The 12,263-nt window shown below is 41.4% G+C and overlaps 2 protein-coding genes across 7 annotated transcripts in view; one reads left to right on the plus strand and one right to left on the minus strand.

Annotated features, from left to right (window-relative positions):
• Window positions 1-3,133, plus strand: part of golga2 (golgin A2) — a 34,557-nt gene extending 31,424 nt beyond the window's left edge. For 4 of the 6 annotated variants that reach the window (XR_004565969.1, XR_004565972.1, XR_004565971.1 and 1 more), the window contains 7 exons: window positions 50-141; window positions 655-865; window positions 946-1,107; window positions 1,358-1,464; window positions 1,744-1,936; window positions 2,028-2,341; window positions 2,392-3,133. Coding sequence is in view for 1 of the 6 variants with exons in the window: in XM_034192026.1 (XP_034047917.1) it covers window positions 50-141; window positions 655-865; window positions 946-1,107; window positions 1,358-1,464; window positions 1,744-1,936; window positions 2,028-2,287 (1,025 nt within the window). In the remaining 5 variants the exon portion in view is untranslated. Of the gene's footprint in view, window positions 1-49; window positions 142-654; window positions 866-945; window positions 1,108-1,357; window positions 1,465-1,743; window positions 1,937-2,027 lie in introns of all 6 variants that reach the window. The other 2 variants (XR_004565970.1, XM_034192026.1) reach the window with 2 other exon arrangements.
• Window positions 3,134-11,974: 8,841 nt separating this feature from the next.
• Window positions 11,975-12,263, minus strand: part of dnm1a (dynamin 1a) — a 120,777-nt gene continuing 120,488 nt past the window's right edge. The window contains 1 exon segment of the mRNA XM_034192027.1: window positions 11,975-12,257. Within this exon segment, the coding sequence (XP_034047918.1) occupies window positions 12,227-12,257 (31 nt within the window). The 3' untranslated portion in view covers window positions 11,975-12,226.

The raw sequence follows: 12,263 nt of genomic DNA on the forward strand, positions 1-12,263 counted from the left end.
TATCAAAAAGACTTGGCACCCAATCATAATTTGTGATTATGTTGTTTAGGAGATGGAGTGGAAAGCCAACCCCTGCAAGAGAAACCACAGATGTCATCGTCAATAGTAATCCCTGAAGACTTTGAAAGCCAGAAAGAGATGGTAAATTGAATGATTTTAAATTTTAGACTTCAAAAAAATCTGTGAAAATGCTATTGTGATCATTTTTTTGTAAACTGCCTCTGTATTATTTGTATTTACCCATCTTTGTTGATACTTAATTCATTCAGCTATTCTGAATGAATTAAGTATAACATTGAGTGCAGATGGTCGGTTGAATGAGGTTGTGTGTTCAAAAATAGAGCTTGAGAAAACCCAATTTTCAGGATTTCCAGCAATTTCTAAGTTCTGAGAAAGCAATCCTACGATGGGGAACGTGCTGTAACACAACTGTGAGACACTTGAATTTATGACAAAATCAGAATTTTTCCCAGTGGAGCCTGTTCTTTCACTTGTGACAGCGAAGCAGCAGTTCTCATGATTTGTACTCTATGATGTGAGATTAATTAGCACCTGCTGGAGTGAATACTGTTGCTCCTTTTTTTTTTTTTTTTTTTTGAGTCTTCCGTTCGCCCTCGCTCACTGTCTCTTCTTGCTGGTACCTGTGTGCTGCAGGAGGAGTTCATCCGCGATGCTTTGTCTCAGCTGGAAGCAGAGCGTGACGAGGCCAGGAGGCAACTGGAAGAAGAACATAGGCTCCACATGGCAACACGGCACCAGGCCTCTGTGGCGCTAAGCCTGGAGCGTCAACACCACAGTCACTCTCACGAACACACTTCCACTCAGGGCCAGCAGAGTCACTGTGACCACGACCACGTACAGTCCGGTGAGACACGCTCAGCGTTCGATCTGTGCCGACGCATGTTTGTGAGGTTGAACTTACAGCACACGCTATGTTCTGCTTAGGTGGAGGCGTGCCAGTAGAAGTTCATGCGGCCTTACAGTCTGCCATGGAGAAGCTCCAGCAGCGTTTCACATCCCTCATGCAAGAAAAAGCGGACCTGAAGGAGAGGGTGGAGGAACTGGAGCACCGCTGCATCCAGCTCTCAGGAGAGACGGACACGATAGGTGCGCCAGATCGATAATGTTGTTCTCAGTGTTTTGAGGTTGATATATTTTGTAAGAAATGAGGAAAAATAACATAACAAAAGTGCAAGATATGAAATTTCAGAATCTGTGTTAGAAACAGGTTCATGATGTTTTGGAAGGTGTGGAAGGAGTTGACTGTTCAGGATTCATCTTCCTCTTGTATGTGAATTTATATTCTTTCATTTGTTGTTTCTGTTATAGTGTTTTGTTTTGTTTTCTACCTGTTCAGGAGAATACATCGCTCTGTACCAGAGTCAGCGGGCCATTATGAAGCAGAAGCACCAAGAGAAGGAGCAGTACATCAGCATGTTGGCCCAGGACAAAGAGGAGATGAAGGTATTTAACATGCGTCTGTCTGTGCAACATACACAAGTGCTCGATAACTTGTTCAGCCAATGGAAACCAGAGAAGGCGAGTCGAGTCCAGTTGGTTCCATCTCGCGGAGAAGCACCATGAAAAACAGAAAACCCGACAAATTCCAATTAATTTGTGGAATTTTGTCAACTCCATATAACTGACCCGGAGGAGCAGTGGTGGAGCTCAGCGTTTTATCATCCTGCCCGTGCTGTTAGCTCCTCCCACTCATTTCTGGGTTTCATCTCTTCTGTCTGTCAGGTGAAGTTGGCAGTGTTACAGGATCTGGTGATGAGGCTGGTTTCTGAGAGGAACGACTGGTACAGCCGATATACTGCAGCTGTTTCCAGTGGGGGCACAGTTCACACCGATTTGCGGCTCACTGGGGAGGATCACCTTCACCTAGAGCATCAAGCGCACACACAGACGTCACTTTACACCGTCAGTGACGCAAGTAAGGAAAACTGGAAGTCTGAATCAGAATAATGGTTAATACCTGATATGGTTTAATTATTCCTCCCCCTGTGTTTGGTCTCTTCCTCCAGCGGAGGATATGGAGGTCATTCCTCTCTCAGATCCAGGTCTTGACACCCCCCAGGGCCTTTCATCAGGTTCAGGCCAGAGTGACTGCAAAACTCTCCTGCCCAAGGAGGACGGCACGGCCCAACAAATCATGCAGCTCCTCCAGGAGATCCAGAACCCACAGGGAGCTCCACGCTCCCCACCATTCCTCGGGGACAGCCCCTGCATCCCTTTCTTCTACCGGCCTGACGAGCAGGATGAAGTTAAGATCCTGGTGGTTTGAAGGGCATGTGAGCGTGCACAAGTGAGACCCTGAACATGTGCTCGGGTCTGGAGAGAATTAATAACAACCACAACTTTACGTTATATTCCCAGACGATTCTCAAGAGAATGACATCCCTCTGAAGCTGGTTTGATACAATAAGGATTTTCTCATTTACGTCCACGTGGCTCTTTGTTTTGTGTTTAGCTTTTCAAATGTGTGCATGGATGAAAAGGAGATTTTTTTTTTTTTTTAAATGTCTCTTTTTGTTTCTTTATCAGACATAATCAGAATTTCTAAATGTAGTTCCATTCTTAATCCCCGTCCCCCTCTAGATTCATGTAACAAGTGCAATAATGGGGAGAGATTTTCTGTCCCCTTCATCAAAAAGTACTTAAACAATGTGAGGAGGTCAAAGAGGTCATTACTTTATTTTAATGCAAATTGTGCAAGTTTTGCATAGTTTGATCTCCACATGCCAAAAAACACCATTAGATTGAAGTGTGTGTGTGTAAAAAAAAAAAAAAAAAAAAAAAAAAAAATACAATTTGGGGATGGTGTAAGTCTGCAGAGTACAGAGAGACAGAAACTGAGCAAGTTGCAAAATGAATGAAGAAGCATGGTGCTCATGATTGCGTTGACACCTTGTGCACTGTTGTGTTTCTTAGTTATGAGATCAGGAAGGTGGAAGCACGTGTCATAGTTCGGTACCAACTCTAAAACCACGTTTTGCACATTTACTCATTTCGCCAACACTGAAAATAAGTAACATTGTGTACAGCGTGACATTTTAATTCTGTTTCTCATTTGTGTTGTTACAAAATGTGCTGTTGTACTGAGAGAAGTTGATACCAATATGAAAAAAAAGTGGCTGCAGAGTCACTGAAGGGATAGATGCAATTTAAAGACCCCGTGAAGTAAAAAAAGGTGACAGCATTTTCAGAGCTCCTGACCCTCGGTTACATGTCTCAACACTTTTCCTTGATAAATATCTTCAGTGATGATGCATTTGTCAGAGTAGTTTATTGTTGATTAATTTGCTGATTTGTACCAACACGAGCACGTTAGAGGGCTTCGGCTGCACCGTTTTCTTCCCTTAGCCTTGTGAAAATGGCGCGGTGCTGATTCTGACCCGCATGATGGGCTCTAGCTCCGAATCGCTGCTCCAAAAACATACACCATCCTCACTGCACCTGCTCACAAACTGTTGAGGAGCTGCCTTCACGCTGGCGTCTGCACAGTTCTAATTTCAGGCTTCACCCACATAGCTAACTTCAGGTTTGTAAGTTTGTTTGCTTCTCGGAGCGCTGTGTCCTTTGTTTTTTAGGCAAAACACACTTGTTGCAGTGCTTATTTGTCTGCTGCTGTGATTGCTAGCAGGTGTTTATGTGTCAATGGCAGATGACATCTTTGCAAGGGGCATCTGCATCCACGAGTCTCGACATCCTGTTCTTCAAGTCGGTTTAAAAAAAAACAAAACTCTTTTTCAGCCTCACGGTGCCCGTTGTCCATCATTACCTGATGTTTCATGGGTTCTTAGAGTTTCTAAATGAGGCGACACTGTTAAGAGCCTGTTTTCTTCTGTTTTGTTGTGTTTGTAGTTCTGCATATCAAAGACGACATAATGCACATCCTTTACAACTGGACTGGGAGCATCCAGGTGGTTTCCTCCTCACTTGGTATTGCTTATGTTCTACCTTTTTTGTAATTTTGTTAAATACTCTAAGTTTGCACTAAAACTATATGGAGCGTCTCATTCAGCTGCGCCAGATCTGGCCAGTTGGACCGCGGCAATTCAGCTATGAAGCCTCTTGCACGTTTGTCTCCTTTGTGTTGGGGAAAGAGGAATCCCATGAAGCTTCAGCTGAGGGTTCCATATGAAGCTCATGAATTTTGCGTGCAAATGTGTCGGTGGAAAAAGATGTAAATATGAGTAAACGGCTTAAGTGACAGTTCAAGATGTGAGAAAAGGACCAGTCAAAATTGTATCAAATTTTCTTTAAAACTCAAGCAATAGTATGGTAAGAAGTTTAAGTAAAACCACAAACCTTTTTATTATTTAGAGGCACGAGCATTTACAAAACGCTCATTTGGCATGAAAATGTTCCCTGCATTTGGACTCCCTGAAACATGATAAAATGTAGACCGAGACAGATGTTGTTGGATTGATTTAGTGCATTTAGAACTGTACCTGGCAACAACCAAGAGTGGCAAAGGTTTAAAAAAAAAAAAAAAAAAAAAAAGATTTTAATTTGTAAGTATAAGTCTGACTAAAGGTCGTACATAAAATCCTCTGGTTAGGTTTTGGAAATATATATATATTTTTTAAAACCTAAGGTTTTTTGTTTTTTTTTAAGAAGTCACAAATGTTACTACATATTATTAAATTGTAAGCTTAATATTACCAAAAGCAGCAGAAAATTGTGCAGCCAATTGCAATTTAAAAGTTGAAGAAACCTGAAGACCCATAAAAGGTTTCAAAATGCACCACGTTAGCAGCATTGAACGGTTTTACAAACAAATTCAGGAAGTTTTCACATTCTCATCTTCAAACTTGTCACTTCATGGCATTCAGTCAGTTTGGTTTCATTTGAATTGTTCGTCAGAGCGTAGTCGTCAGATGTATGCATTGTTGGATGACATGACTTTCCACACTATAAATGACTGATTGGAGACCTGCAGAAGAGAACGAGCATTTATTGTCTTTAGCGTATGGGGTGGGGTGGGGGTGTACATAGTGTAACTGTGTAACATATTGTATATTCATTATGGCTGGCCTTTGGGGGGGGGAGCTGGCATGTTTGCCGTAAAGCGTGGACAGACTGCCTGTGATTAAATGCAAAGATTGAATCTAAATATTTATTTGGAATAATGTAGTATCTCTGCCCATCAGTTTTAATGTAAAGTGTTAGTGGGAAATGAAGGCCAATTTGGAGAACTGATTTGTTCGAGGGCTGCTTCCTACAGCTTTTTTTTTTTTTTTCTTTCTTTCTTTAATATTTTCTCCTTTTTTCCTGAATAAAAGGACTGGAGCAACTTGCACTGTTTTAGTTTTGTTTTTCATGCTGCCGCTGTGACATGCACAAGAATTAAGTTAATATACAAAAATGTATTTTTGAATTGGGAAGCATGGTGAACATGTTCAAATATGTTGATCTTGCCCCCCCGCCGGGAGTGCTGTGCAGACAGAAACTCTGAATTATTATTTTTTAATTGAGTGCCCCCTGTGAATTCTGGCATTCCTCTGGGATGTATTCTGACTCCTACACTGTTGAATGCTTGTATGAACTGTGGCGGCTTGTGTCTTTGTTGGTGAAGAAAGGTGCACTGGCCTTAACATTGTGTGATCTTTGCAGAATGAACTGATGCCTTGCTGTTGTCCTGGATTAAGATTAAGATCTGGACTTTCAGTGCTTTGCTGGACTTCACAATCAGAAGTGTATCTGTGGTGGAAGTGCTGGTCTTGTAGACAGTCACTTACTTTTGGTAAGGTTAGGCCTTACTTGTGTGAAGCTCCTTGAGGCAACTTTGTTGTGATTTGGTGTTATATAAATGAAATGAAACTGAAATTACTTCAGCAGTGACATTCATGTGGGACTTTGACCTTTGGGATCAGGAGATAACTGGAAGAGCTCATGGAGCCATGAGGTTTCTTCATGGAGGTGTTTGATAGTGTTATCTTTGCAGGAGAATGAAAATCCAAGTCTAAGGTCCTGATGCTTCCTGTTTTACTGCGTAGTTGTAAGATTTGGATGCTAATCAGTGACTTAAGGTGATGACTAGATATATGTCTAGTGCTAGATTTCTTTGTGCAAAGATTTTGTCAAACATACAGTTACTTAGACTGATGAGGATTATCATTTGCATTGTTAGGGAATGTGGGTGTGATCCTCCACATAACTCATGTAACTCATACACTACCAAACTACACTCAACAAAAATATAAACGCAACACTTTTGGTTTTGCTCCCATTTTATATTAGATGAACTCAATCTAAAACTTTTTCCACATACACTATCACCATTTCCCTCAAATATTGTTCACAAACCAGACGAAATCTGTGATAGTGAGCACTTCTCCTTTACTGAGATAATCCATCCCACCTCACAGGTGTGCCATATCAAGATGCTGATTAGACACCATGATTAGTGCACAGGTGTGCCTTAGACTGCCCACAATAAAAGGCCACTCTGAAAGGTGCAGTTTTATCACACAGCACAATGTCACAGATGTCGCAAGATTTGAGGGAGCGTGCAATTGGCATGCTGACAGCAGGAATGTCAACCAGAGTTGTTGCTCGTGTATTGAATGGTCATTTCTCTACCATAAGCCATCTCCAAAGGCGTTTCAGAGAATTTGGCAGTACATCCAACCAGCCTCACAACCGCAGACCACGTGTAACCACACCAGCCCAGGACCTCCACATCCAGCATGTTCACCTCCAAGATCGTCTGAGACCAGCCACTCGGACAGCTGCTGAAACAATCGGTTTGCATAACCAAAGAATTTCTGCACAAACTGTCAGAAAACGTCTCAGGGAAGCTCATCTGCATGCTTGTCGTCCTCATCGGGGTCTCGACCTGACTCCAGTTCATCGTCGTAATCGACTTGAGTGGGCAAATGCTCACATTCGCTGGCGTTTGGCACGTTGGAGAGGTGTTCTCTTCACGGATGAATCCCAGTTCACACTGTCCAGGGCAGATGGCAGACAGCGTGTGTGGCGTCGTGTGGGTGAGCGATTTTCTGATGTCAATGTTGTGGATCGAACGGCCCATGGTGGCGGTGGGGTTATGGTATGGGCAGGCGTCTGTTATGGACGAAGAACACAGGTGCATTTTATTGATGGCATTTTGAATGCACAGAGATACCGTGACGATATCCTGAGGCCTATTGTTGTGCCATCCAAGAACATCACCTCATGTTGCAGCAGGATAATGCACGGCCCCATGTTGCAAGGATCTGTACACAATTCTTGGAAGCTGAAAATGTCCCAGTTCTTGCATGGCCGGCATACTCACCGGACATGTAACCCATTGAGCATGTTTGGGATGCTCTGGACCGGCGTATACGACAGTGTGTACCAGTTTCTGCCAATATCCAGCAACATCGCACAGCCATTGAAGAGGAGTGGACCAACATTCCACAGGCCACAACTGACAACCTGATCAACTCTATGCGAAGGAGATGTGTTGCACTGCATGAGGCAAATGGTGGTCGCACCAGATACTGACTGGTATCCCCCCCCCCCCCCCAATAAAACAAAACTGCACCTTTCAGAGTGGCCTTTTATTGGGGGCAGTCTAAGGCACACCTGTGCACTAATCATGGTGTCTAATCAGCATCTTGATATGGCACACCTGTGAGGTGGGATGGATTATCTCAGCAAAGAAGTGCTCACTATCACAGATTTAGACTGGTTTGTGAACAATATTTGAGGGAAATGGTGATATTGTGTATGTGGAAAAAGTTTTAGATCTTTGAGTTCATCTCATACAAAATGGGAGCAAAACCAAAAGTGTTGCGTTTATATTTTTCTTGAGTGTAATTGGTATCCTATCGAGAACAAAAAATGTCCACAATGTCAGTGTTTGTATGCAATTTTGAGATTGTTATGCAAGAGTTTGATACGTGTCTTGTGCTGTGAAGTTGTGCTCACTGCAATAATTAGAAGACCTCAGTCTCAGCCTGGTGGTTTAAAGAAAGGGAACTGCTGATTGCAGTAGCCCCAGAATGTGTGCGTGTCCAAGAAAGCACAAGTTGTGCAAGTCAAAAAAAAGTAGTCTCAGGCAAAAAATCAGGGAACTTTGAGTATGGAAAACATTAACTCCATTTGTGCAAGATAAAGTTGTAGCACCATGAAGATGGAGGGGAGAAAAAAAAAAAATACAGCGTGTAGGCTTTAATTTTTATTGTGTTGCCAAAGCACAGCATCCTGCAGCGTAAACATCCACAGTACAGGACCAGTTCACACATTCACACCTTTCTCTGTTTCTCGACACAGAAAGACAACAACAAAACAACACCCTCAAATATTAACCGACCCACACAATTCCATCATCACAACTCTTTTAAAAAAAAAAAAAACAGCTTTAAATATTGTATTCTTATACCCAGTTATAACATATATTCAGCAGTTTGACAGTTTTCTAAATGGAAGAATTCCAATAAGATGCATCACACATACACGTTCTAACATCCATGATGAAGTTACAGATAAATAGTAATAAATATAATACACTCTTCAGTACTAAGATGTTTCATGTGGGTTTTTCAGTGACACAAACAGAATTTTGTCATGGCTGGTGTGTGTATTTTTTTTTTTTTTTTTTTTTTTTTCTTCATGGGGTAAGGGACAGGGTAGGGTCAAAGATAAGACAAAACACTGACATCAGGAGGGGAAGTGTTGGGAGTTCAACTCACAACCTGGTGGAGCATTTTGACAGTTTAATGCATAGACTTTTCTCACTCACCCCCGTGACCGCTGAGAGGAAGAAAAGAAAAGCAAAAAGAGGACAAACACATGATCAGCAGTGATATAATCGCTCAGTTTATCTCTCACTACTGAGCCGTAACATGTGGAATGCTGAGCAAGAAGCAAATAATTTAAAGAGTTTTCTGACCGTCCTGGTCAGAATAATTGGCAGCTCAAGATTTTATGCACAAAATTTAAAATAAGTTGGAAAATAAATGCAAATAAAGCAATTTTTACATCAGTCTTTCAAAAAATAAATACAATAAATCCAGTTATTCAATAACAATTCTTTCGTATAAAATATGCACTATATAAAATATGTGCTTCACATGGTTGTCGTCACTCAGTTTACTGCAACTCATCACTTTTAGAGCAGGGTATCTTTGGAGAACTCGGCAGATGGACACATGAACTTATCCAAGTCACTGAATGTGTCTTGGATTTCATTCACATCAGTCATTAAGATATAATATATAAACAGTATGGTACTGTATGGCAAATCTGTCTGGAGTAGGCCGTTCTCAAAAACAGTTACCATGCAAGAAGTAGATAAGTGAGGGAAGCCACCAAGACATCCATGACTACTTTTAAAGAGCTACAGGCCTCTGTTGCGGCGATCTGACAAACTGTGTATTGTGTGTTACACCACCAGTCACAGCTTCACGGTGACATGAACAGAGAGGGAGCGTTCGTACAAGAAAATGCATCAATTACAGACTTGAGGCTCTCGTGTGCTTTCTGGCAAACTGTTGCTGAAATTTCACATATTTTAAAGAGAATCTTCTGTTCCACACCACCAGTAAAGGAAAGAATGAATCACAGCCAGAGAAGCCTGGAACTCCTTCAGAGTTGTCACAGATGTCTTTGTGGCTTCCCTCACTTGTCTCTTATATCTTTGGACATTTAAAAAAAAATCTGATTAAAACAAGCAAAAATCATTTTCATTTTATTTTTGGACATATTTTGAATTCTGTATTTACTTATTTTTAATTAGGGGTGCTTCTAATTTTGATCTGTAGTGCATGTGAGGGAGCAGCCAGGTCACAGATCCCTTTCCTCCCTGATTAAATGTGTTTTATGAATGTTTTGCATGCATCATGGGCTGCAGAAAGACATCCGTTACATTGCGCTTTCTACTTGGACACCGCCTCGATAACATACTGGTTTAGTACATGAGGATGTTTTAGTGAAGAGGAGGTGGAAAAAGTGCCGTGGGGGGTCGCCTCTTTAAAATGAAAACATTTGTTGCATTGACACCGTGTAAGGACGAGCTGCAGGTACGGGTGAAGTGGCCATGACCATGTGATCTAATGTGCTGTGAATACAAACACGGGTGAAGTTGATGCTGAGGCCTTTCGGAGGCGAGTTTTGGAGAAAAGGAAGAAGGAATTTCTTCTAAGAGTTTGGCTCTGGGGGGCCCCTGGCATGAGAGGGCGTGGCTTGGTAAAATACAGGTAAAAGAAAAAGTTGTTTGAACAGAAATCTAAAGACAAAAACCACAATTTGTAAGATGAGCCTAAATTTTGAGCAGCCAGCGGTAGCGCTGTTCTTCTCCTCAAGCCAGGGGAGCCCTAATGCACAAGTTTTCCCGGGCTGAAGCACAGGGGTGCCAAAGCACCCCCCCAAAAGAAAAAACATTTTTCTCCACAAACACTGTCATAGCACAAATATTAGTTTTCACATAAACAACACATAACACCAAATAACAAATCCTTTACAAGCAAAAAAATTATCCTGCCAAAGCTGGACTGATTCTCAATAAAGAATCAGGAATCAGTCTGAAACCTCTCAGTTCACTTGCTTACATAATGAGTGTTATGAGTGTTATCATGCCGTCATAGTGTGTGTGTGTGTGTGTGTGTGTGTTTTAGGTGCACTGGGTAAGAAATGATCCTTTTCATACTGTTATTACCTCCGCCAAGGAGGTTATGTTTTCGGTCGCGTCCGTTTGTTTGTTGGTTGGTTGGTTTGTCAGCAGGATAACTCAAAAAATCCTCAACGGATTTCAATGAAATTTTTACCAGGGGTGCATCTTGGCCTAAGTCATTAAATTTGGTAATGATCCGGAACATGATCCGGATCCAGTAATTTTAATTTTTTAAGGATTCTTTATCATTGCAGAATAGGGCCAATTTCAACATTTTTGCATCTAACTTCATGAAGACGGGTCACAAAGGCTGAACAAAAATTAAGTTACGACACAACAATAATTTAGCATTTGTTTCTCCTCATTGAATAAACTTATTAGAAAATTAAAAAAAACTTGTGTAGTTCATGCAGTTTCTCTTTATAAATACATTTGCTGAAGATCTAAGGGTTTAACCACTGAATCTGAACCATGGCGGTAGATGCGTGAAATGGCGTGGAATAAGTCTCTTTGCCAAAGGGTATTCCATGTGACGTCAGTGACCCCGTGGCCTTGGCGGAGGTTTGCACTCTCCGGGTGCTTCTAGTATATTTTTAGATTTATTTATTTGAGAACTCTGCACAAGAATTCCGATGTATCCAGACCTTGTGTATGAGTACAAATGGCAAATGAAGTCTCTATATCTATATCTATCTATCTATCATCTGACAGAGAAAAATCTTTTGGAAGCAGCTGGCTAGACCTAAAACCTCAAACTCAAAGCAAGGAAACATTATGCACACTGCTTGATGCAACAAAATTCTGAGCTGCCACTAACGTTATGATAATATTAATTCAGAATTCAAAAGGGGGGGTATCAACTTGATATCGAGAAATTAGCCTAGAGTGATCCCAACTGAGTTTTTCTAGTTGGTTTTCAAATGAATCCATAAATCTAAAGTGACACAACTTGTGTATTAATATAAAATGTAACGAAAAATTTGGGGTATAGTTGAGGTTTGGCAGGAATATTTTTGAGATTTTGCTGCTGAAAGCCATTGGATTGTTTAAATCATAAATACATTTTTCCCATTGAGCAACTCTGAATTAGTGATCCAAAATTTATTCTGTATATATTTTCTGAAGCATTCCTATAGATTAAAAAAGAAAGAAAATAAATTGGAAAAAAAAAATCTATTAATGACAGAAATGATAATGAGATCAAATATATGAAACACAGAATGGGAATAAATGTGTTTTTGAATGTGTGTGTGTGTGTGTGTGTGTGTGTGTGTGTGTGTGTGTGTGTGTGTGTGTGTGTGTGTGTGTGTGTGTGTGTGTGTGTGTGTGTGTGTGTGTGTGTGCGTGCGTGCGTGCGTGCATTGTTCACCCTTGGTAGTATAAGGAAAGCAAGTGTGCATATGCATGCACGTGTGCAGACACACACCAGCCATTTGACATTAAATAACTTGTAATATTGTGCGGCTGCGGTACATTTGTGTGTCAGTCATGCAGGCGTGTTTCAAGTATGAATCAGAGGAGTCCTATAGGAGCAGGAGGGATTGGGTGCACAGAACACGGCAGGAAGGTGGCGCTCTCGTCCGTGGCTCCGGAGATGGGAGTCTGAGGAGGGAGGGTTGTCTAGTGGGTTGGAGAAGGTGGGGGTCTCCGACTGCGG

Source organism: Thalassophryne amazonica, chromosome 17 (genome assembly GCF_902500255.1).
Source record: "Thalassophryne amazonica chromosome 17, fThaAma1.1, whole genome shotgun sequence".
Taxonomy (NCBI): domain Eukaryota; kingdom Metazoa; phylum Chordata; class Actinopteri; order Batrachoidiformes; family Batrachoididae; genus Thalassophryne; species Thalassophryne amazonica.